Below are 26,725 nucleotides of genomic sequence, written 5' to 3'. Positions count from 1 at the left end.
CACTCCCTTCTCCCTATTTAATATTATAAACACAGACCCACATCTGAGAACTTCTTATGAGTCCACTCCTTTAAAAAGCATTGTCTTCCAAAATGCAGAGGCCTTAACCTTCCTCTTTGCTTGACCCGGTCACTAATAGCTGATAAAAGGCCCCCACTTGCCACTCTAAAATACCCCATTTCTGTTCCCTGTCGTTAGACTAGCTCCATGCATATAGTAATTATGCCACAAACATGGCAACTCTACACTTAACACACTTAGCAAAGTGCAATTGTAACAGAGTAACACAAAGTCCAAGCCTCTATGCAATACAAGTATACAATAACTGACCATCATGTCAATAAATTAAGGACATTGGTATCTATGAGACATAATGGGGCTAGTCTTCAGAGACTGACACCCTTAAATAGAATTACAGAAAATATTTTAGTTGGTGTTCACAGCCTAACTCCGTGTCCTGGAAGGCATGTTAGACCACGTTTGTATTTTACCCCTTATGAGAAAAGTGGAGAGGAATTGAAGAACACAGGAGACCAAGGATCGGCTATGTTATACTTGGGCCCGATAACTCTTCCCCCCCCTCGCAATATCTCAGCCTTGAAAAGGCCCTCTACCCTACACCCTCCCTGGACTGCTGTTCCCAATTGCTTGTGAATATGTCATGTTTGGAAGAGAGAAGAATGAAACCTCACACTACTTCTGTTCTCCTTCCCTTCTTCCCGTCAAGAAAATACATTTTAAACCCCACCCCCTATCCAATGCACACCATCCAAAGCTTTATGCGTGGATGCGGTGTGTCGTGACCCTGTTTTGGAGTTAAAGTGCTGGTTTGCTTCCCCTGGTGGGTGCCATCTGCTCTCTCCGGGAGGTCAGGCTTCAGGTTCTGAGCCCAGGTACTCCATCTCGGTGCTGGGCTTCATCTCCTGGTCCAGCAATGAGAGGGTCCGTTGGCGGAATGTGGCTGAAATCTCGTCGAACGTCTTGCCCTTGGTTTCAGGCACCTTGAAGTAGGTGAAAAGGAAGAAGACCAGTAGGAGGATGGCGAAAATGATGAAGATGTAGGGACCACAGAGGCTCTAGGTGAAGAATGAGAAATGGAGAGAGTTAGACATAAGAACATAAGAAGCGCCATCTCCGGATCAGACCTTCGGTCCATCAAGTCCGGTGATCCGCACACGTGGAGGCCCAGCCAGGTGTACACCTGGTGTAATTTTAGTCACCCATATCCCTCTATGCCTCTCGCAAGGAGATGTGCATCTAGTTTGCTTTTAAATCCTAGAACGGTGGATTCCGCAATAACTTCCTCTGGGAGAGCATTCTAGGTGTCCACCACTCGTTGCGTGTAGCAGAACTTCCTGATATTTGTCCTGAACTTGTCCCCCCTTAGCTTCAGTCCATGTCCTCTTGTCCGCGTCACATTGGACATTGTAAATAATTTTTTTTCCTGCTCTATTTTGTCGATTTCTTTCAGTATTTTGAAAGTCTCGATACTATCCCCTCGCAATCTCCTTTTCTCAAGGGAGAACAATCCCAGTCTCTTAAGTTTCTTTATTTTTGATATACCGTTTATCAAATAGGTATCTAAACGGTTTACAATAAAACAATGTCTAAAAGAAAATAATTAAAATAAAAGTTATAACATATCGAAAGTGTATAAAAAAAATAAATACCAAGGGAGTTTGAACGGACTGTTGTACACGAGATGAGAGGCAGGAAATATAAGGTAAGTTTGTAAACACATCGAGATATAAATAAAGGGGAGGAGAGAGATACATTATGATCGGGCTCGCTTCAAAAGAAACGTTTTTGTTTTTTTCCAAAATACTTCGAAGAGCTACGTGAGAATTATTGAAGAGCTGGGAGTCTCGAGCTTAGATTTTGAATTTTTCTAAAGAGTTTTCCAAACGGAGGTCCAATGGGAGGGCATTCCGCAGAGAAGGAGCTGTGACCGAGAAAATGGATTTGCCAGTTGTATCATAAAATAGTTCACGTATTGATGGGATGGTAAGTAGGCCTGAAGGTCCTGTGAGCTCATACTGTACCCAGGATTCCCTACCACTCACAGGTTGTCTGACATTATCTCCAGATATTTCTACCAAGGAGAGGCTCTTTGAGATCACAGTATCTCCAAGATATCCTGCTGCTCCTATGTTGTCTCCAAGCTTCCCTACTCTTCAGAGGTTGCTTGAGGTCCTACCAACCCCAAGATTCCCTGCTGCTCACAAGATTTTTGATGTCACGCTTTCTGCAGCTTGCTGGTTGTGTGAGGTCACACTATCCCCAGAATTCTCAGATGCTTAAACATCCTGTGAGGTCATAATGTCTCGAGGACTCCCTCTTTTTGTATAATCAGATGGGCCTATAATCAGTGAATGATCTGCCCCAATCTGTTCCCTTGGAAAGCTACAGTGAGCACTATGCCCTACGGTTTCCTCCACTGGATGAAACTGTGTGTTGGTTCCCGCAACAGTGAATTAGGTATTTAGGAATCTTTTGTTCTCTTCCCCACTTACCTCCACAGACTGGAAGCCCATTCCAATGATGAAATTGCATGTCCAGTTGGAGAATCCAGCCACTGCCATAGCTGCTGGACGTGGACCTTGGCTGAACAGCTCAGCCACAATGAACCATGGGATGGGTCCTGGCCCAATCTCAAAGAATGCCACAAAGCCAAAGATGGCAATCATACTGATGTAGCTCATAGCAGGGACTCTGTCCTGGAAGGAGAAGGAAGAGTGACGTGAAATGACAGAACTTAACAGGGTCAACTGTATAGACCAAGAGTAGAGTTTCCAGATTTTCCAATCAAGAGTAAATGTGACAGGGAGATGCCTGGGCTACTAACTAGGAAGAACAGAGACCAACTTATTGGCTCCAAGAGAAGTCAGTCATGGCAGAAGCCAAATAAATCAGAGTGTGAATCTACTCATCCACAGTGATAAGGTGGAATACTGTATTATGTTTTGAACCTTAGATGTAATGAAGCTGGGACTCATCATAGAAGAATAATTGGTTTAATTAGAGAACTAGTTATTATGATTTTAGGATTGAAGGATTTGGGTTGCTAACTGAGGAGAGCTGAGCGCTAAAATGAAATCCCTGGAGGATTGTAAGAACAGGTAAGAGGCTCACCTGTCTGGTCTGGTTTAGAGGGAACTGGCTGGAGGCAGAGGAAAGACTAGGAGACTTCTTGCGGTCTTTTCCACACCTCTAAATCAGTGGTTCTCAACCCTGTCTTGGAGGACCACTAGGCCAATTGGGTTTTCAGGCTAGCCCTAATGAATATGCATGAGAGAGATTTACACATAATGGAGGTGCCAGGCATGGAAATCTGCTCCATGCATATTCATTAGGGCTAGCCTGAAAACCCGACTGGCTTGGTGGTCCTCCAGGACAGGGTTGGGAACCACTGCTCTAGATTACCCTTTGATCTTTTTTCCAGTCTTGTCTTTCTAGGATTTTCCAGTAGGGATGCGTTGTTTTGGGGTTTTTTTAGCATGCATTTAATCTGTTGCCACGCAAAATCAATTTAATGCTTCTTAGCCTATAAACTAAAGCACGCACAATTGATTTGCACGAGAGCAATGTTTCCGCACCCCCTCCCCCCCCCCCCCCCCCCCGCCAGTCAGGTTTTCAGGATAGCCGCGATGAATAGGCCTGAAATAAATTTGCATATAATGGAGGCAGTGTATGCAAATCAAGTTTATGCCTTGTATTGTGGATTTCCTGAAAATCTGACTGACAAGGGGGGGGGAATCCGGGACCGGGTTGAGAAACACATGTGATGTTATCTTAAATTCTGCCGTATCACTCTGTGAGTTCAAAGCAGATTGCAAAATAAGAAGCCAGTTAAATCTGGGGTCAAACATGATCAAAAATAAAATAATATGGAATTAGTCCACATCAAAGGTGTAAAAGGCTTGTCTATGCTTTCTACTTTGGACTCTTCGAGACTGTTCGTCTTTAATTTAAGGATTCTTTGAGACATCCATACCAACTTCTCAAAACCTCTTAACCATCCCCTCACTGAAAATTGTAGGCACCAGAAGACACGATATGTTTTCGGTAATGGCCCCTTAAACGTGGAACTCATTACCTCAGTATATTAGAGAAGAAAAAGATCTCACTTCCTTTAAAAAAAATCTTTAAATACCTATCTTTTTAAAGATGCATTCAACATCTAAATTCTAGACGTACGACCATATATCTTAGGTTCTTAACTTTTTACCCTCCCTTTCGTCTTTTTCCATTTTGTTTATTCTCTCTAACAAAGAATTGTAACTTTTCCCCCCTACCCTCCACGACTCATGTTTGTTTTAAACTTGTAAGTTTGATGTCATTATGTCTGTTTTCATAACTATGTTTTTTTGGGAAATTGTACATCGCTTAGCAAATTGAATAAGCGATTCATCAAATATTAATAAAAACTTGAACTTGAACTACCTGTTTCTGTCTGGACCCTCAAAAAAGGCTTGTCAGCCAAAACACAGTCCGTGTCGGGTCACGGTAGTCTTTTGCATGTTTGATGTGGACTAATTCTACCATTGTTTGAAGATATCTTGAAAAAATAAAGGAAAGTCAAGAACAAAAAATAAATAAAAATAATAAAAGCAGGATATCTTGCAAACTGTTCGTAAATATTTCCTAAAGAGGTTGGTTGTTTTTTTTTAAGCTCCATCATTTAATAACTGACCCTAACAGACAGTCAATAGAGCCCTTGAAAATTCGCTTAAATCTAATCTTATCAGATGAGAAATACAGGAACAAATTACCCTGGGAATACAACATTTAATAAAACAAAATATATGAAATGTACTAAAACAATCAACGAAAGCAGGGAGAAAAGACTCATTTTTCTGAAAACCAACCAACAATGTTGAGCGTGCATACCACGGTAGGGATACCAAACGTCCGGATTTCCCCAGCCGTGTCCGGCTTTTCAAAACCTGGCCGCTTTATCCAGGTTTTGAAAAGAAATTGCGTTGCTTCCGCGCATGCCAGAATGCAACCGGGCGACATCACGCGCAGGCACGTGGATGCCTTCCTGCCCGATGAACAGGCAATGGGGCGGGGCTGGGGTGGATCTGAGGGCGGAGCTGGATCTGAGGGCGGAGCTGGGGCGTAATAGAGCGGGGATGGGTGGAACTGGGCGGGCCTAGTGGTCCAGATTTTACAGACGTAAAATCGGGTAACCCTACTTCAAGGTCCCTTCCAGTCCCGTTGTCTCATAATTCTAGATTGACTTTCCGAGACCCCTTCGAGCCTTGTCATTCTATGATTCCTCGTAAATGACCCCCCTCAGTTCACTTTTATCCCCTTCCCTGGCTCTAGACATTCTCGAGGCCATCTCTAGCCCTATTTCAAATAAAACTCTATAAAAAGGTATCCCTTGGAGTCAATAAAATAGGACTTGAGGCAGCTCCAACTAGATTCTAGTTACTGTGGGACAGTTGTTCATTTGTAGAAATAATTTCCCAAAATGTAGACTGAACCACCAGCCCTTAGCCCGTCTATAAGGTGGAATAATCCCTTCATTGGATGACACAGGTTTGACGATGCTAATCACATCCAGATTGCAGAGAGCACAGGGCTTGGCTCATGTAGTATCGTTTGGTGTATGCTTTTGTTTTCTCACTTATATCAGAGCTAAGACAGTTGTCGTGCAAATTACTCACCAGTAACACTAGTGCAATGGTCATTAGTATAGCACAGCCACTCATCCCAGCCAAACCTAGAAGATGCAGAGTCCGACGTCCTGCCCGCTCCACTAGAAAGAGCTGCCAGGGAAAGACAAGGAAAAGGGGATGAGAAAAGTGTATGGGGGGGAAGGGAGTGTGTGAAGGAAATCCTGATACGGACATTGCTGTTCTCCAACTGTGTGCTAAGGCAGAGCTGCCAAGAGGAGCGGACTGCTGGGCAGGATGGACCACTGGAAATGGGATATACATATGGAAACTCTAGGGGGGTAACGTCATGGGGGGTGGGTCATTAGAGTGGGCAGACTTGATGGGGTCATGGCCCCTTTCTGCCGTCATCTTCTATGACCCAGCAGCAGCAATTCTTATGTTCTTAAGTTCAATCCACTCAGCAGAAGGTTTAGGGTCTGCCTCCTGCCCTTCCCGCTCCACCTGGCCTCACTCACTGCGCCACCTGTGGCACAGCCAATTGGTGGCCAGAGAGAAAAAGAGTGGCCCTCCCTATCCAGTGGCGGCAGAAAACGCTTCGTAGACCGTCACCTCCTGCTGCCTTGGGATCAGCGACAGCAGATGACCTTTTATGAAGTGTTTCCTCCTGCCGCTGGACAGGGAGGTCCACTCGGCGGGACACTGCGGCTGACCTGCGGGAGTGCAGGAGAAGACCTGCAAAAGCGGGAGTCACTGGCTGAAAGAGGGAATCTTGGCAGGTCTACGGGGGGGGGGGGGGGAGATGAATCAGAGGAGAGATTTAGACATTAAGAAGAAAGGGTCATACGATGACTCCTGCATCTGTTAATACAGCCTTTAGTTGCGCCAACATTATGGAACGCCCTTCCCCTCACCCTACGGCAAGAAACTAGTTTAAAGAACTTTAAAACCAATCTTAAAACTTTTCCCTTCAAAGAACTAGAAAAGTGAAGAGGCTTGTTCCAGACAACCCCACTTCCCTGATATTTTCTCCTGCACCGTCTCCTTTTATTTTTAATATTGTATCCCTACCCTTTCTCCCTTTGTTTCAATTTTTTTGTCTTAATAGTTGCTATTAGTTTGTTTGTCCATTCCCCCAACTTTTAATTTAACCCTCTAAAGATGTAAACCGCTTTGGTATTTAAAGTGGTATATCAAGACATAAGAACATAAGAATAGCCCGTTCTCACGATGGCCAATCCAGGTCACTAGCACCTGGCCAAAACCCAAGGAGAAGCAACATTCCATGCTACCGATCCAGGGCAAGCAGCAGCTTCCCCCATGTCTTTCTCAATACCAGACCTAATAAACTTGAAACTTGTTTCTGTAAAAAATCTGAACTCTGTAGGCAATGGGTAGAGGAGATAACTAGGATTACATCAGCCAGTTCAAGGCGACATAGAGACATCTGGGAATCACAAGAGAGGAAAGAACAGGGGGAGGAAAAGAAGAAGGTCTATGGATTCCAATTCTCTAGTCTTACCATCATCGAAACAGGCTCACTATGAATCCAGTGTTGTAGCAAGGTAGGTTGGCACCTCTCCCCCCCCCCTCCCCAACAAGTTTCCAAGTTTATTTACAGTTTGATATACCAACCATTGACAAGTATCTGGTTGGTTTACAATGCTAAAATTTGAGTTAAAACATAAAATAGAGCAATATATGGACAGGACAAGAACATAGACAAAATTGATACGAGAGGAGCTGGGGAGGGGGAAGATTCAAAATGACGTCGAAGTTAAAATAAAATTAAAGGGAGGTAAGAAGGGGGAAGGGGAAAAACAGATAGGGAAGGGAAGTCATTTCTTAAAAGCGGTTCTCATTAATCGTTGGAAGTAGCGGGAGAAGGGATCTTATCTTGTAGTTTGGTAAGCGTCTTGAAATACAAAGGTCTTAAGTTGGATTTTGAATTTGTCGGGAGAGTTTTCAAGGCGGAGGTATGTTGGCATGGCGTTCCAGAGGGCGGGGGTTGTGGCACAGAAGATGGTGTTTCGAGTGTAGAAAAGTTCTTTGATTGAGGGAACCGTCAGCAGATTCTAATCAGCGGATCTCAGGGCCCGAGAGGATTCCTATGGGGGAGGGGGGCCCACTGTTCAGAGCACTTCCCACCCACTCCCCTTATCCACTACTCATAGCCTCTGTTGACTTACCGAAATGACGGTGAAGACCATGTTAACGACTCCAGCTCCAATGGTGGCATATACTGGCTTCTCCACCCCAGCATTCTGGAAGATACTGGTGGAGTAATAGAAGATCTGGAAGAGAATAGGAATAACACAAGTGTAATTATGGCGGATAATTCAGAGGAGCGCCCGTCAGTGTCTCCCCTCCCAGAACAACCTTCTTATCACTCTCTCTCCTCTTTCTATCTTTTTGAAGGTAGGGGAAGGGGTGGGGAGATCATGTGACCCTCTTTCCTATGTTTTGGAGAATTCAATTCAAGTGTATTTGTGTGATTTTTTAAAATTTTGTACGGGATTTTCTCCCCCTTAATTCCTGTCCTTTTCAATTCTTGTTTACCGTCTCATTCAAGAAATACTTAGAGATATAAAATTTGGTTTTCCATCAGTTAAGAGTGTCAAGCTATATCAAATTTTTACAAATCTTTTATTTTTCTATCTGCAAAAATGTGGAATGAGCTTCCTTCGGAGATCAGGTTGCTTTCTCATTTTGACAATTTTTCGGAAAATGTTAAAAACGTATCCATTTCAAAAATCTCTGGTTGATCCTTCTGTTCCAAGATAATTTTGGAATAGAATCGTCTCATTCTCTAGCTGAATTTAGCAAATCTTGTTAACCGAGCCGAGCCCTTTTTGGAATGGACGAATCGGCATATAAAACCAAGGATTGGATTGGAGATGCAAAAGGCATGTATTTCTGTACTGTGGATACATGCAACTTCCAGGGAAAGGGGACAGGTCCGATGCTATCTCTAAGGACTGGCCGGGTGCATGCAAACTTTTTTTTCTCATGGGAACGACAAGTTCTAAAAAAAACTTTTTTCATATGAGCAACAAGTTCTGAAAACCAACAATTTTCCAGCTTTGCAAGTACTTTTGTGAGTGACCGTGTAAAATCTGTGAGCGACTTTCGTAGAATGTATGAGCGTAGCTTAAGAACATAAGCAATGCCTCTCCTGGGTCAGACCTGAGGTCCATCATGCCCAGAAGTCCGCTCACGCGGCGGCCCAACAGATCCAGGACCTGTGCAGTAATCCTCTATTTTATACCCTTCTATCCCCTTTTCCAGCAGGAAATTGTCCAATCCTTTCTTAAACCCCAGTACTGTACTCTGCCCTATTACGTCCTCTGGAAGCGCATTCCAGTTGTCCACCACTCGTTGGGTAAAGAAGAACTTCCTAGCATTCGTTTTGAATCTGTCCCCTTTCAACTTTTCCGAGTGCCCTCTAGCTTAGCGGGAACCTAGGATGGGTCTTCATTATACTGCCTTTCTGTGGTTACAATCAAAGCAGTTTATATAAGGCAGTGGAAGTGACACAGTTAAAGAAGACTTAGGGGATCTCCGTGGTAGGGGGAGAAAGGGAAGGAGGGGATTGTACCTTTGTCTCCCTTCTCTCCAGGCCCTAGACTTTGGCCACTTGACAAGGGTATCCCATTTTGAAAATGCCAAATTACCAGGCCAAAGAGGAACCTAGCTCTTCTTGGTCTACAACTGTGAATTAGTCCATCTTAAAAGTGGTATCACTGTGGCACTCTGGTTGCAAACACTGCCTCTCTCTGATCTCAGAGAGCCCTCTCACCCCGCTCTCCAGTCTTAAAGAAGAGCTTCATTATTCTACATTCAACACTGCTTCTCTTTTCCCTTCATTTTCGCTCTCTCCACTTCCTCTCACTCTATCTCCCCAACTGCTCTCTGCTTTCTACATACAGCATTTATGCCAGAAAGCTGTTGAGAGAGCTGGAGGACAATGGCCATGAGGATGGGTTGCCGGTACACTTTGGAACGGAAGAGCTGCAGAATGGAGACTTTTCTCTCCATGTCCATACGCCTCTTCTCCTCCTTCATCTCAGTCAGCTCTTCAGTCACATCCTGCTTTCCCATGAAACGCTTCAGGCCTGTAAGTGTGAAGGGAACAGCAAAATCAATGTCTGTGGTCTATCAAAAAGCAACAAATCTTCTAGAAGCTAAGAATTTTTTCTGAATGGATCACCTAACCTCTGACCTTCAGAGGAGCAGCCTACTAGTGTGTGACCTTCAAGGGACCGGGTCTGACATTGAAGGGACCATCCAATATCTGATGTGTAGGATTCTGTCCATAGGAGTCCATCCAGTCTCTGACCTTCAAGGGATTATCAAATTCATCTACAGAGAACCAGGTACTATAATTCCTGATTCCTTACTGCTCATGTAGATTACCAAACCTTAAATTTTGGAGACCACCTACTGAAAACCTGTTATCAACCCTTGCCACACTCACTCCCTCACTTCTCTGCTGCTTTACCAGTGGAGCTTCGATTCTACCCTAAAAGATACCTCCCCTTAGACCTAAATTGAGACATTCTTCAAGTCCATCAGCAGCAGAGACATTTCAGTTGAGAATCTACCCAAAGAATATGAATGGATACATTTGCTCTGGTGACAGAGGGGGACGAGAGCTTGAATTACTTTTTTTGGCCTGGCCCTCCTCGTTGCAGATTATATACAGATAACGTGGGCTCTCCGGACACAGCGGGAGGAGGATCATCTGCAGAATGGATGGTACCACTGTCAGCCCTAGGAGCACCGGCCAGCGCTCTGCAGTCCCCAGGATGGAATCCAGACCGAAAACCTGAAGAAAAAGAAAGGAAAGGACTGGGTCATGGTGGGGGCAAGAGATCGACAATCATTCTAAGCAGAAGGGATGCTTCCTCGTTTATCTGCAGTCTTCAAAATGTTTAAATGCATGGAGGGGCGTTTTCGACAGGACGTCTAGGTCTGAGTTTGGGCATTTTGGGAAAGACGTCCAGAAATCCAGGAGAGAAAATGTCCATTCTCAAAACAGCACGATGCCTATCTTTGTTTTGTTTTTTTTGTTTTGAGAATGACCTATGTAGACATTTTGGTCTTTAGTACATCTGTCTTTTTTGGTCATTCTCAAATATAAAGACGTCCACATGAAAAACAAAGAAACACCAGTTTTATTGGACGTTCAAGCAGCCAGCATTCTTAGCAAACTGTGCACAGGCAGCTGAGCACAGCAGAAGGATTACTGCAAAGAATGTCATATTAAAAGTCCCAGGTACAGATGTCACTTTAACTTGCTTCTATTGCATTATGACATCACAGTCTGAGCTCTAGAATGTTGCTACTTGTGATTTTAAAGGGTTTGAGGCTTGTGCAGATGAGGACGGAGCTTAGGCATTGGTGGAATGAGGCATTATGACATCACAATCTGAGCCCTAGAATGTTTCTACTTATGATTTTAAAGGGTTTGAGGCAGATGAGGACAGAGCTTAGGCGTTGGTGGAATAAGGCATTATGACATCACAATCTGAGCTCTAGAATGATGCTACTTAGGATTTTAAAGGGTCTGAGGCTTGTGCAGATGAGGACGGAGTATAGGCATTGGTGGAACGAGGCAAGGACAGGAAAATAACTCATGGGGACGGGACGGGAAAATGAGTTCCCGCGGGGATGGGGAAAAATTTGTCCCCTGTGTCATTCTCTATTTCCAAACTCAATATAAAGCTCTGCCTTAACCTGAGTGGGACAGTGAGTGAAGGGAGGGATGTCCATACCTGTGCTGCCAGGATCCCAATGACGATACCAAGCTGATGCAGTGTCCCCAGAGCGCCCCGCAGGTTGGTAGGGGAGATCTCTCCAACGTACATGGGAACCAGTCCTGAGGCCAGACCTGCCGGTGATAGAAGCCTGATTAACATGATATCTTGAGTTCTAATCCCCTGTTTTATCTCTGGCTTTCTGTACGCGAACCTGAGGTTTAGCTCCTGGATCTGTCACCAACTCTGTGTACTGTAAGGTTAGAACCCCCCCCCCCCCCCCAAAATGTAAGGTTTCGAGGGGTTATGGTTGAAGCGGCCTTACAATCCGTGGTCCCGAGTTCAATACCCTCACAGAAGATTCACCAGGAAGTAGAATCAAATAACAAGCACAGCCAGAAGTGATGGCATAAAGAATATAATATCGAAATAGACTTAATATTAGAGTACAACCTCGGGGGAGTCACTTTATCTGCCAGTGCCTCAGTCCTTTCGCCGACTCTGTGTCTGAATTTTTGGGTGAATAATTTAATCTCGTGCAGGCTGATGCTCAGAATTTCGATGCTGTGTGGAACAGAACTCAACCCATACCATGAGAGCAGCGCAGAAAAATAGCTCCCCAATTCTCAACCGTAAAAGGATGATATAGACAATCTCAATGCTGCATAAAGTCCTTAAAAGTCACAGAAAGTAGCAGCTGTGCCTTAATAATCAATCCAGAGGCCTACATTCACCACCCCATAGCCCACACGACGTCCACAATAAAATGTATGTTTCTATAATTAGTGAAAACGTATCCTCGGTGTGAAGAAATAAGCATCAGGAAAAGATGCAAATGGTACCGGAGGACTGGCGAACGGTGGATGTGGTCCCTCTCCACAAAAGTGGAAGTAAGGAAGGAGTAGGGAACTACAGGCCGGTAAGTCTGACTTCTGTGGTAAGCAAATTAATGGAAACACTTTTAAAACAGAGAATGGTGAAGTTTCTGGAATCCTGTGGATTACAGGACCGGAGGCAACATGGATTCATTAAAAGGTAGGTCTTGTCAGACAAATCTGTCAAGTTCTTTGAATGGATGACCAGAGAATTGGATAGAGGATGTGCGCTAGATGTGGTGTATTTAGATTTTAGCAAAGCCTTTGACAGTGTTCCACACAGACGTCTAATAAATAAACTGAGTGCCCTCAGGATGGGTCCCAAAGTGATGGGCTGGGTCAGGAACTGGTTGAGTGGAAGGCGACAGAGGGTAGTGATCGATGGAGATCGCTCTGAGGAAAGGGATGTCACCAGTGGTGTGCCTCAAGGTTCTGTTCTTGGGCCTGTACTTTTTAACATTTTTATAAACGATATAGCAGAAGGGTGGTCGGGTAAGATTTGCAATAGAGTAGGCACGCCGGATAGTGTGAATAACATGAGGAAAGACCTGGTGAAGCTTGAAGAATGGTCTGAAATTTGGCAGCTAAAATTTAATACTAAGAAATGCAAGGTCATGAATTTGGGCTGCAAAAACCTGAGGGAACGGTACTGATTATGGAGTGAAGAGCTTATGTGCACGACAGAATAGCAGGACTTGGGTGTGATTGTATGTGATGATCTTAAGGTGTCCAAACAGGTTGAAAAGGTGATGACGAAAGCTAGAAGGGAGAGATATAGCCAGTAGGAAAAAGGAGGTATTGATGTCCTTGTATAAGACTTTGGTGAGACCTCATTTAGAATATTGTGTACAATTCTGGAGCACCTTCAAAAAGATATAAAAAGGATGGAGTCGGTCCAGAGGAAGGCTATTAAAATGGTGCATGGTCTTCGTGATAAGGCGTATGGGGACAGACCTAAAGATCTCAATCTGTATACTTTGGAGGAAGGCGGGAGAGGGGAGATATGATAGAGACGTTTAAATACCTACGTAATGTAAATGCGCATGAGTCGAGTCTCTTTCATTTGAAAGAAAACTCTGCAATGAGAGGGCAAAGGATGAAGTTAAGAGGCGATAGGCTCCGGAGTAATCTGAGGAGATACTTTTTTACAGAAAGGGTGGTAGATGCGTGGAACAGTCTTCCGGAAGAGGTGGTGGAGACAGACACTATGTCTGAATTCAAAAGGCATGTGGATATGCACGTGGGATCTCTCGGAGAGAGAAAGAGAAAATGGTTACTGTGGATGGGCAGACTAGATGGGCCATTGGCTTTTACCTGCCATCATATTACAATGTTTGTGTAACCATAAAGTTCTATGACATCACAATGCAGATGTAAAGAGCCTTAGCCTATAGGAAGAGGAGATGCAAATGTTAAGAGCCTTAATCAATAGGGAGAGGAAGAGATAATGGTTACTGCGGATGGGCAGACTAGATGGGCCATTTGGCCTTTATCTGCTGTCATTTTTCTACGTTTCTAAAAGAAGCTCCTAAAGAGGGACAAGTATGAGTGCATCTGGGGATAGAAGGCAGGCAAGGATACGAGCAGTTCCCCCCCCCCCCCCAACACACACACACCCGATTGCTGCTATTACCTGAGTAAGCACCAATGATAAATCTGCCCAGAATCATCATTTCGTAGGATTGGCCAAGCTTGGACAGGGCCATCATGCCTCCACCAACAAAAGCCAGCAGGTTGTTTAGAAGCATGGCCTTCTTCCTAGAGATCAAAAATAGAGAAAATCACCCCACTCACAAAATAGAGACAATAACAATCAGTAGTGAGAAAAAACACACATTCTTATTAATCAGAGACTCATGAGGGAAGGAGACAAAGGCACGGGAGAGGACAGAGAAGAGAGAGGGAGTGAGGAAACAGACAAAGGGAGGGATGGAAGGAAAAGGTACCCATGGAAGAGATGGAGGCGAGAAAGGAGTGAGACATAAAAAGAGAGGAGAAGACACAGAGAGGCAGATAAAGAAGAGAGAACAAATCTGACATAAAAAAGATAGAGGGGAAGATAAAGAGAGGAAGATGGCGAAGACAGAAGAAATGTGACATAAACAGATTGAGAAGGGGGGATGAAGAGAAGATGGAGACGATAGAAGGAGTGTGACATGAAAAGAGAAGGAGGGAAGATAAAGAGAGGAAGATGGAAAAGAGAGAGGAAATGTGAGAAAAAGATAGAGGGGAGATAAAGAAAGGAAAAGGAGAGGAATATGACATAAAAAGACAGAGAAAGGGAAATAGAGAACATTGGAGAAGAGATTCAAAGATAAGAAAAGAACAAGTGGAAAGATACAAGGAGTAGAGGGAGCATGGGGAAATGGGAGAAAGACAGGAAAAGAGGGAACGAGACAAGGCGGTAGAGAGAAGGGGGTAACCGAGAGCAAGATGCTGGGCAAGGAAAGACAGAAAGAATGAGTTGGAAACAGAATAGCAGGAAAAAAAATATCAAGGAAATGAGAGGAGAAGAAATGATAGACGAGAAGGACAATGACAAAGGAGGAGGAGTTTTGAGCAAGTGCCATTTTGCTTAATGCTCTATTGAAAGATAATAGATGAGTTTATACCTGCCCAGCCACTCAGAGATATGCCCCACCAGAAAGGACGAGATCATCCCTCCGATGGAAAAGATGGAGACCGAGAGAGACCAGAGCATTGTGAGGGTCCCTGGCGCAATGGGGGAGGGGAACTCTGTCCCCTGCCGCTGCATCCAGGTGGCATTGTAATTCTGTTCTATGATCTGGGTAGAGGGAGAGAAAAGCCAACGCATGGGTAAGATGTAGGACCTCCCTCCCCCCCCCCACCCCCAGATGGAAATGAATAGCAAATATTCAGCTCCCCAAAACTGTGATACGCCCCATCCGTCGTGCGTCGTAATGTAGATGTGCCCCTTGCAAAGGGGGAAGGTCCAAAACCACAGCACAGGCCAAAAACAAAGCCACCGGGGAGTTCGAATTTCCTTCAATGGTGTGTCTTACACGCCAGCTTTGAGCGCAGGGAGGCGTGCCCTTTGAGTCCCCTTTGAAAGCTTTCGATCGGACTGGTGGCACCCTGAGGCAGCAGAGATGTGAAACGCCGGCCACCGTCGGTGTACCGATCGCTAGTCAAGATAAGTTTGAGCCTAGTTCACTTGGATCGCTTTAACAATTAGACTGCATCCCACAGAGATTTCTATTTTCCCAGGGGAGGTTTCTTATGCCTATGAAGTTTGTGTCTGACCACCTTAAGCCGTTTTCGTGGCAGTGGGAGGGTTTTTGTCTGTGATTTTGTACCTTCTCATTGCTCTATCTATGTGAACGTGTTATTGTATTCGATACTGGTATGTCCCGCGAGCTGTGTTTTTTTTTTTTTTTACAATAACTTCAAAGAACTCCAGTATCACCTCCATCCACCCCTGAGTTATTTGTATCTTGGGACCTGTCGAATGGGATGGGATAAGCCACACCTGGTTTAACACGCCTTGCGTCACTGGGCTCCAGTGTATCTACGACACGCAGGAACTACAAGTCACAGCATGCAATGGGGTTAAAAGCAGGACTGGCTCTGCCCATCCTCGTGCACCCAGAGCCACCCTGTTTCGCATCTACCGCCCTCCATGAAGCTGTACGAGACAGGATGGGGAGAAGTGCTCCTTACCTGTTGGGGTGCATTGATGACACCGATGTTATAACCAAATTCAAAGGACCCCAAAACGGCTACGACCACTGCCAAAACCAGGGTGCCAGTAAGCCTGCTCCCTGCTTCCTGTTACAAAACAAAACCAAATCATGCAGGCTGAGAGCTTGGCAAAGGCACTTTTCCTCTCTGAGCTAAGGCAAAGCCAGAACAGCATAATCTAACTGTGACTGCACTGGACAGAACCGTAGCGAGCTGTAATTGTGCCCTGTGTAATTTGCCCTCCATGGATTCGCCCCCCCCTCCTTTCATGCGCTGCCCCCACCCTCTCACCCATGATATATCAGACTTTCAGCTGTGAGTTTTGTACTTTATTCAAAATTAAAAATACAATTCTTTTTTCTACCTCGGTTGTCTAGGGCAGTTTCTCAACTTCTTCAAGCCCACTACCTCCTAAGCCTAGCAAATACCAACTGAGTATCTCCGCCCAAGCTCCGCCCCAGACCCACCCAAACTCCACCCCAGACCCGCCCATACTCCGCCCCTGACTCCACCCCCCCCTAATAATAGTACTAATTGTAATGCAATTTCTTCCATCCATCTTTCATATACACACAATATAATCTTATTAATACATAATGGTAACCACAAAGTATTCCCCCAAAAAAACCACACTGTACGCACAGAAAATGTTAATTATCATTTATATTTGGGGGGGTTTCAAAGAGGTCAAGGCAGATGACTTTAAAATATGCAATGTCACCTCAGTAACAACTATAGAAAAATAGGCAAATATAGTGCAAAATATAGACAGCAGATAGAAATTCACAAAACTGACACATTTTGATCACTAACCCCCCCCCCCCCTGTTCTACGAAACCGCGCTAGCAGTTTCTACTGCAGGGAACTGCGCTGAAGGGCCCGCGCTGCTCCCGACGCTCATAGGAACTCTCAACTAGATCTCACCGCAGCATTTGACCTGGTAGACCACGACATCCTGCTACAAATACTAGATATGATAGGAATCACATGCAAAGTACACACATGGTTTCAAGGATTCCTACAATCCAGGACCTACAGAGTAAAGACAAACAAAGAAAAATCAGATCCATGGTCCAACCTCTATGGCGTACCCCAAGGATCGCCATTATCCCCAACACTCTTCAATCTCTACATTGCATCCCTCGGCACCTGCCTAGACAAAATAAGTTTAACCTCCTTTAGCTATGCAGACGACATCACCATTCTCCTTCCTTTTGATCAGCCAATGCCCACCATGACAAACACACTACACAGAACTCTAGAAACAATGGCAACATGGATGAAAGACCACAAACTAAAACTGAACCCAGACAAAACAAAATTCATACTTCTCCAAAAAAAAAAACAAACCAACAAAACATCCAACCATAACAAACCTAGTAGTAAACTCTATCACATACCCCATTCGACCCACTTTAAAACTTCCGGGAGTGACGATAGACAGATGCTGCACCATGCAACCACAAATCAACAAAACAATATAGAACTCATTTGCGGTCGTGAGAAACCTAAGGCAAGTTCGAAAATTCTTCGACAGAAAACAATTCCAGCTCATGGTCTAGTCCCTAGTCCTAGGTCTCCTTGACTACTGCAACATCCTATATCTCCCCTGCCCCGCAACAATGATAAAACAACTACAAACAGTACAAAACACAGTCCTGAGACTAATCTATTCACTAAGAAAACACAACCACATCATCAAGGCTTACCTCGACACACACTGGCTCCCAATTCAAGCAAGAATACTATTTAAATTCTACTGTCTATTATTTACCGTAAATCCATAAATGGTGACAGCCCAGCCTACTTGAACAACCGCCTAATCCAAACTACCACAACCAGATACAGGAGAACCCAGACACCATTCACATACCCTCCAATAGGATACATAAAACGGAAAAAAACTGTACGATGGCCTTCTAGCCACACAGGCAGCAAAACTAGACCACCAACTCTCCAATCTACTAATCGCGACCCCAGACTACAAAACTTTCAGAAAAGAAATAAAAACCCTGCTATCCAAGAAATCCACGAAGACTAACTAACGCCGTATGAAACATTTAAATCCTCTGAAGCAACCCGCTCTACTCTGTAACACCTCCGGACAGGTCCAGAAATCCTCTTCTGTAGTCCGCCTTGAACCTCAAGGTAATGGCGGAATAAAAATCACTATTGTAATGTAATTACAGTAGTCCACTTTAGAGTACATGACTGCAGAATTGTATGAAAATCTAATTGTGAGACCAATGGTTTTAATCTCTCCAACAATCTGAAAAAAATGATGACTGTATCACTTATGCATTCATAGTCAACTTGGAACTAACACGTCTCATTCTGGCCAAACCTGTTCTATTTTTCCTACAAACATGACTTGTGTTTTGGCCACATTCAGAATTAGCTTATTCTCACTCATCCATTTGCCAGCTACATTCATACATTTATGTAATCTCTTAACAAATTCATCTCCCCCACCCATTTACAGGAAAGAACTCTATGCCAACAGCCGTAGGCATCGGAACGGGGGAGTCCACAGGGGCCATTGCCTCCCCCAAAATTGGCGGTCAGAAGAGTCAGTTATGGTTCTACTCCCTCACCCACCTCCTCCCAGCCGCTGTAGAATGAAGACTTCCGGGGCTCGTTGACGCTCGTTGATGCTGCTCGAAGGTTTTAAAATTACAGCGACCAGGGACGGTAGATGAGGGAGTCGTCGTGCCACAGGATGCTGCTCGGGCTAGGGTGGAGCTTTTGCCCTCCCCCCCCCCAATAAAAAAAAGTGTTCCACTGCCTATGCCATCAGCTGATATTGCTTTAATTTTTCCAGTACTATCTGATACGTCTTCAGTTAAGATCTTGGCGGATGTTGCATTTCTGGATATATTTAATTGGATGTCTCGACGCTCTTTAAAGTTCAATCCAGATAAGACAAATGCAATTTGGTTAAAACCTCTCCATTTAGTCTGACAAGGAGGAAAGGAAATCAGGTTGTTCCCATAGAAATGGCGAAACTTAATAACATAGATGTGAAATTTAAAGAAGAAATTTAATTACTGGGGGTTTGGCTAGATGTTGGCCCAACAATAGAATAATAAAAACAAGTGGAATTGTCCAATGATAAATGGTGCAATAAATAAAGATGTCTTTCAACTCATCTGGACAAACAGGTCATCCTTTATTCTTCCAAAAATACTCGACCCGACATGTACATGTTTCGGCCCTAAGGCCTGCGTCAGGAGTCTATAGGTAACGTATAAAATCATGTAAACACATCTATAAACATATAAACACTATAATAATAAAATATATAATAACCAAACATGAAACAACGGTTTATACATAATTTTAACACCATCAGTCCACAGGGTCTTAACATAGATTTAGACTTGAGATCTTGTATGTGAGCCTGTATAATTTTCTTGTGATGAAGAATATTGTGTTTTCTCTGCTTATTTTTTATTTTTTATTCTTTTTACAGTATATATATTTTTTATATATTGATTCATTCTTTAACATATTTTTATTATTTATATATTTGTTATTATATACATCCTTTAGTACAGTTTTTTTTTGCCCCAGATGAGTTGAAAGACATCTTTATTTATTGCACCATTTATCATTGGACAATTCCACTTGTTTTTATTATTCTGTTTGCTGTGGATTTGTTTCCCCTGTGTTTTGCGTTGCGGCCCAACAATAGAAACTCAGGTTAATAATATAATGCAACCGTGTCTTATATCCCGCAATTTCTACAAGGAATCTATGCAGTTGACAATAAGAATTATACCAAGTTCTTGAAGTTACATTTTTGAATCGGATTTTGTGGTTGTTACAGGGGGGGAGGTGAGGGATAGGAGGTTGAGCTAGAAAGAGAAATGATATGGCTTTAGTCAGGGCAGGATTAACGAATAGGCCAAATAGGCACGTGCCTAGGGCCCGAAATGGTCAGGGGGGGGCCCAATGAAGGAGGGTATTTTTTTTTTCAAATGGCGATGGCCCCCCTCAGCATCGATCAGCAATGCGCCCCCCCCCCCCATTGACGAACCGATCGGCAACAGACCCCCCTCCCCCATCAACAGAAAGTAAGATGAGCAAGGGACGCGGGTAATTTTCCAAACGGCGCTGCTTGCCCAAAGCTTCCTTCTGACACAGCTTCCTGTTTCCGCCGGGGCGCATCAGAACAGGGAAGGAGGCCCAGTGTACTTGTGTGCCTAGTGGGCTCTTAATCCTGCCCTGGCTTTAGTTTCTTCCTGAAGTCAAGGTATGTTTGCTTATTTGCCGATAGACTCCAGAGGAAGGCACCCTTTTGGCATCGAAACACTGTCGGTGTTGAGTTGCGTGAAAATTGGTGTCATCGTGATCAGGGATCTCAAAGTCCCTCCTTGAGGGCCGCAATCCAGTCGGGTTTTCAGGATTTCCCCAAAGAATATGCATTGAAAACAATGCATGCACATAGATCTCATGCATATTCATTGGGGAAATCCTGAAAACCCGACTGGATTCGGCCCTCAAGGAGGGACTTTGAGACCCCCTGATCGTGATGCATAAAGATCCCACCTGAAAGCATCTCGGTTTCTCCCACTTCCTTTTGAATGCTGTTCCATGCGGAGAATTTCTCTATTCTCTTTTCCTACGCTAAAAGGATGTACTGCAAAAAGATTCCTGGACAAAACTTTAGCTTATCGCAGGCTAGTGTCTGGAGCAAAACCTTAAGTGCCCTATTTATGAATTCATTGTCTTATCGAACGTTTAGGAAATCTGTGAAATCTTATTTGTATGACAATTTTGGCTAAAGAAACCCAACCGTGCTAATTACCGTATTTCCACGCATATAACGCGCGCGCTATACAAGATTTTACAAACCGCGGAAGAAGATGCGCGGAATGTCCATGAGCGGGTTATACAATTTTTTTTTTTTACATTACTGACACCCATTCGGCGAAACCCATACAGCAGAGACGGCATTTGCCACCCCGTATGGCTAATTTCGGCCCTTCCAAGTCCCCGCCGGTGTAGCTAAGGGGGCTTCCAGGACCCCTCGACGCCATGTTGTAACAAAGAATATGTATACGAAAGATCTCTCCAGTTAGTGAGTATGAATTCATCAACAAAAACACAAATCACATCTTCATTCTCATAAACTCTAAAATTTAATGTAGATCAAACAAAGTATCGAGGACAAAATAATCTAAATAAAGTTGTAAATAAAAAAAGTTTACTGTTTTATTCAATCATCCCAGGTCTTTGTTGATCCTTCTATTGGTCTGGTCGGTGGGCCGACATTATGAATGTAAATGCCCCTATTCATCCGGTCGAACTCAAATTGCAGTCCAAATGGGGTTGCGGGATCATGCGCGGTATACCCGTGTGCGCGTTTTACACGTGTGCATGTTATATGCGTGAAAATATGAGTATATAATTCCATTTATATTTCATCTGCGTCTGGCAGATTCTCTTTGTTGTAAACCACTCTGAACTCTTAAGGTATAGTGGGTTATAAATAAATTATTATTATTAATATTATTATTATTATGATCTCTCTCCTCTTCAATCCGTCCAAAATTCTGCTGCATGACTTATATTCCGCAAAAGCCGTCATGCTCACATGACCCCCTCCCCTCAAATCACTTCATTGGCTCCCCGTCCATTCCCAAATACAGTTCAAGTTCAAGCACAAGTGCATTGACTTGGCAGCCTCTCAATATCTCTCCTCGCTTATCTCCCCCTATGCTCCCTCCCGCGAACTCCGTTCGTCGGGTAAGTCCCTCCTATCCGTACCCTTCTCCCCCCGCTGCCAACTCCAGACTCCGCCCCTTCTATTTTGCTGTGCCGTACGCCTGGAACAGACTGCTTGAGTCATCACGCGAGGCTCCATCTTTAGCAGTATTGAAATCCAAGCTAAAAGCTCACTTTTTTCGAGACTGCTTTTAACTAACTCCCACTCATCTAGGCCCAAAGTACAATTCTCTCTGTGAGAAACTCCCCAACCCCTATATGTCCTGTTTGTCTGTGTAAAATGGATAGTAAGCTCCTCTGAGCAGGGACGGTCTATTACATGTTAAATGCACACGTACAGCGCTGGGTAGTAGGAGTGAACTGTCTTCTCCACCATGAAGTCTACAGATACTCCCAAACAAAACTGCTTTGTATCTGTACAGGCATGCAAGGATGACTGTGGGAGGCTTTATCCTTACATATCATCAGACATTATGAGCGCTGGCACATGCCAATGCAAGGTCAGACGCAGGGCAACCTCTCAACACTACCCTACCAACAGATCAGCACAAATAAAGTGACTGAAGGCAGTTATAGGTTGTAACCTGGCCTGTACAGGGACTGGCACTTTATCAAATACTGCAAGTAAAATAAATAAACAGACAGTGGGGTTGCGCCTGTCCAAGGGAGGGAAAATGGAGGGGGCAGAAGAGCATAAGGGTGAGAGGACGAATAAAGAGGATGGTAGGGTGAAAGAGAGAGGGACAGAGAAAAAGATAAGGAAATAGAGATCAAAGAGAAGAGGGGATGGAGAGAGAGAGATGAGAAAAGAGAAGGAGAGAGTGAGGAGATAGAGAGGGGAGGACATGAAAAGGATGAAGAGAGGAGAGATGGAGGTGGGGAAAGAGAGGGGGGGATGAAGATAGAAAAAGAGTGAGGTGAGTGAAGAAAGGAGGAGAGAGAAAATCACCCAAACCTAGGAACAATGTTTGTGGTTCTTTCTGTTGTTGTCGTCGTTGTTATTATTATTATTATAATCATTTCACTTTACCAGCTCAGGTTCATGAAGTTTCCTGTTTATGTTTCCTGTTTTGGCACTAGAGAATGACACGGGGATAAATTTGTCCTGGTCCCCGCAGGAACTCAAATTCCCCGTCCTGTCCCAAAGAGTTTTGTGGCTGACCTTATCCTTGCCCCATTCTTGTAAGCTCTGCCTTAACTGCAAAAGCTTCAAACACTTATGATTTTAAAGGGTTTGAGGCTTGTGCAGATGAGGACGGAGCTTAGGCATCGGTGGAATGAGGCATTATGACATCACAATCTGAGCTCTAGAATGTTGCTACTTAGGATTTGAAAGGATTTGAGGCTTGTACGGATGAGGACGGAGCTTAGGCATTGGTGGAATGAGGTATTATGACATCACAATCTGAGCTCTAGAATGTTGCTGCTTAGGATTTTAAAGGGTTTGAGGCTTGTGCAGATGAGGACGGAGCTTAGGCATTGGTGGAATGAGGCATTATGACATCACAATCTGAGCTCTAGAATGTTGCTACTTAGGATTCGAAAGGGTTTGAGGCTTGTGCAGATGAGGACGGAGCTTAGGCATTGGTGGAATGAGGTATTATGACATCACAATCTGAGCTCTAGAAGGTTGCTACTTATGATTTGAAAGTATCTGAGGTTTGTGCAGATGAGGACGGAACTTGCAGGAATGGGGCAGGGGCAGGAAAAGAACTCACAGGGATGGGATGGGAAAATGAGTTCCCGCGGGGATGGGGAAAAATTTGTCCCCGTGTTTTTCTCTATTTGGCAAATGGAAAAAGAGACGGTAAGGAAAAGAGAGATGGGTGCTTAAGTCTCTTCAATAGAGATTGTTTCCAATAGCACAAGATAGAAAAATGTCCTTATGCCATAGAATCAAATATTACAGGAAGGTATGAAAGAAAGGAAGGAGGGCGGAAACAAAGAGGAGGGAGGAAGAAAAAGCGCAAGGGACAGAGAGAGGAGGGACTGTGGATGAGTGAGAGTGGGTTGAGAGGTCTGAGGGATGCAGGGAGGGATGGGAAGCGTGGCAGAGAGGGGGGAGGAGTGCGGTGAAAGGGGAGACAGAGAGAGAAAGACCTGCCGAAGAGGGGAACGGGGACAAAGTGTGGAGAGGTGAGGGAGGCCGAAGGAATGTAATGAAGAAGCAGGGAGGAGTGAGAGGGAGGAAGTTACTAATGCATTTCTTTCGCTGTCTCTGACCTTCCCCGAACTTCCAATGTCACCGAAAGGTCTCCACGCCACTCCTCCTTCTCATATCCTCCCCACTCTCTTGTTCTCTTTTTCCTGACACTCGGGATTGTCTCCTTTTCCCTCTCTCCCTCTTTCGTCTGTCTGCCTCTCTGCCACACTCTCACTTTTTAGGCCTTGGTAAACTCCTCGTCCCACACGGATCCCCCTGGAAGGGTAAAGCTGAAACTTGGAGACCAGCCCCCCTCCCCCAGCTGCGCTCCTTACCTGCCCTCCTCCTATCTGCTGGAATCCGGCTGGCATCCTTTCCCCGGTCGCTTAAGGCAAGCTGGCACTCTGGTAATCCAGTCCAGGCACAGGTAGAAGATAGCGGTGAGAAATCCTAGGGGCTGTACTCCGACGAAAGAAACAAACCCCCCTCCCCAAATTTAACGAAACAGAGAAAGGTGTGGGGGGAGAGGGAGCAAAGGAAAAAAGTCAATGGCTGGCAATCTGGGGGAGAGGGGGGGGGAAATCAAAAAGTTAGAGTCCAGTGCAAAGAAGGAGAGAGAGCTGGGTGCGTGACTATGTGTGTCTTTGTATATGTGTTGGCCTCTCTGTGTGCCCCTAGAGGAGGGCAGGGCAGGGGTGGGACCTAGGCAGGAGCTGCCCCTAGCAAAGCTGTCGGAACTCTGGAGGTCTCCTTGGGCAGATCTTGCAAGCAGGGACGAGCCTCTGGTTTGTCCCCACCCCGGTAGGGCTCCCATTGGACCACAAGAGGGTATTCACGGGCTAGGCAGAACTTGAGGGCTTCTTAACCAGTGTGTCATCGGGAATTTGGGGTGTGTGTCACTATCCATTCGACACAGACGGGTCCATGCTGCCTGGAACAATTACGTGTGCACCTGGGGGTTTGGAGAAAGCCGAGAGCCAAGTACTCGAAATCCCCCCTAAGCAGGGTTACCATATAGCTCCCAAAAAAGCAGGATGGATTGAGGCATCCAGGTTTTACTTCCACTGAAAGCAGTACATATTTATTTTAAACATTTTCTAAACCAGGGGTCTCAAAGTCCCTCCTTGAGGACCGCAATCCAGTCGGGTTTTAAGGATTTCCCCCATGAATATGCCTGAGATCTATGTGCATGCACTGCTTTCAATGCATATTCATGGGGGAAATCCTGAAAACCCGACTAGATTGCGACCCTCAAGGAGGGACTTTGAGATCCCTGTTCTAAACGGTTTGCATATCTTTACATACATTATTCGATGAAACAAATAAGACCAAACAAATAATCCTCAGAAGATCCTGTAAAGATTGTTCAGCGAGGGTTCAGTGTCTAAAAAAATACATTTACAAATAACTGTGTTTTTAAGTAATCCTGGATGTCCGACTCTGTCCTCCACTGTAACTGCTGCTGTCAGCCCGGGAAAATACTGCACCCCCACGCTCCCTTGCCCTGGCCCAGAAAAGTTGGGGTCTGCTCTTCTCTCCAATCACTGCAGGGAAGGAGATGGGATTAAGAAAGCCCCCTGCTCTCGTTCTCTCCACCAAATCTGATTATTGAGCGGAGATGCTGAGTTGAAAGGTACCGGATCAGACCAAGCATCCAGCGAACCCAGTATCCCGCCCAGTCCAGATCAGAAGCACCTGGCAGGTCTGGAAACAGAAAATAGTCAGATAGAGCAAGATCTGGTGAGTAGGATGGATGGTCTATGAAATGAAACCCCCAACTGCGTCAAAACATTCATCGTTTGGCCAGCCTTGTGAGCAGGTGCATTGTCCTGCAAAAAGAGAATTCCTTTCCGCAGCTTCCCTCTCCTTTTTTTTCTTTCAATACCTCCTTTAATCGGCACAGCGAGTTACGGTAGTATTCTGCATTAACTGGTTGACCCCTCTGGAAGGTAGTCATTAAAACACCTTCCTGATCCCACAACACTGTGGCCTTGACCTTTCCTGTTGACTTTTGGGTCTTGAATTTTCATGGCCTTGGAGAACCCGATTGCCACCATTGCATGGACTGTTGTTTGGTCTCACGATCATAGTGGTGGAACCATGTTTCATCCACAGTAATTAGTCGTTCCCCGAAAGTAGCAAGATTTCATGCTATTGACCTCTAGGAATGCGCAGCGGTTTTCCCTTTGTCTAGATAACGGTTGATGGACTTTTCCTCCAGGAATTTGTCCAAACCTTTGCCAAACCCGGCTACCGCTTGTGAATTCCAGAAAACTACGATGGGGTGCTGAAAAGTTCTCGGCCCAGCCGGTTTCCTAAATTCTGAATGTTATTTTTGCCACCGCAGCTGAAAAGAGGGTTATTTTATTTTGCAAAGTGCCCGTTTGCAGAATCGTAATGCTAGGTTTTGGCATTGTTTCAGATCATTGGAAAGTTCCTATTCCTGCGGAAGAAAACTCCAAAGGAAATCCATTCTTTTATAATGCCAACATTGAGTGGCAAATGCCCATCATACACTCCACAGTGAACAAGTGGTGTGCAAACTTTCAGCGTGGACATTTCGAGGCCAAAAATGCAGCAAGGTCTGTCAACTTCTGAATTTGTTGACCATGTCCATGACCTGATTGTGCCAGATCGGCGAATATTGGCTCAAACAATTGCTGTGACACTACAGGTATCCCGGGAACGTGTTGGGTGTATAATCCACGAGCAGCTGGGTATGCAGAAGCTGTCAGCCAAGTGGATGCCCATATATTTCAATGCTGACGAGAAACGGTGTCAAGTGGACACTCCCAAGTTTAATTTGCAGCATTTTCAGCCAACCTTTTGGAACGACTAATTACTGTTGATGAAACATGGTTCCACCACTATGATCTTGAGACCAAACAACAG

The 26,725-nt window shown here is 44.6% G+C and overlaps 1 protein-coding gene across 1 annotated transcript; it reads right to left on the bottom strand.

Annotated features, from left to right (window-relative positions):
* Positions 1-24,578, bottom strand: SLC2A4 (solute carrier family 2 member 4). Its single transcript, XM_033925371.1, has 11 exons — positions 24,169-24,578; positions 15,940-16,047; positions 14,871-15,043; positions 13,892-14,016; positions 11,402-11,517; positions 10,290-10,452; positions 9,552-9,739; positions 7,814-7,918; positions 5,676-5,777; positions 2,514-2,717; positions 1-1,076 (listed from the first exon to the last, which is right to left on the bottom strand). Exons 1-11 carry the CDS (start codon positions 24,202-24,204, stop codon positions 870-872), a joined length of 1,527 nt encoding a protein of 508 aa, XP_033781262.1. The 5' UTR covers positions 24,205-24,578; the 3' UTR covers positions 1-869.
* Between the last annotated feature and the right edge of the window lie 2,147 nt (positions 24,579-26,725).

The sequence above is a fragment of the Geotrypetes seraphini genome, chromosome 16 (assembly GCF_902459505.1).
Source record: "Geotrypetes seraphini chromosome 16, aGeoSer1.1, whole genome shotgun sequence".
Taxonomy (NCBI): domain Eukaryota; kingdom Metazoa; phylum Chordata; class Amphibia; order Gymnophiona; family Dermophiidae; genus Geotrypetes; species Geotrypetes seraphini.
The sequence above is the reverse complement of the archived record's forward strand: the minus strand, read 5'-3'. Positions and strand labels throughout refer to the sequence as shown.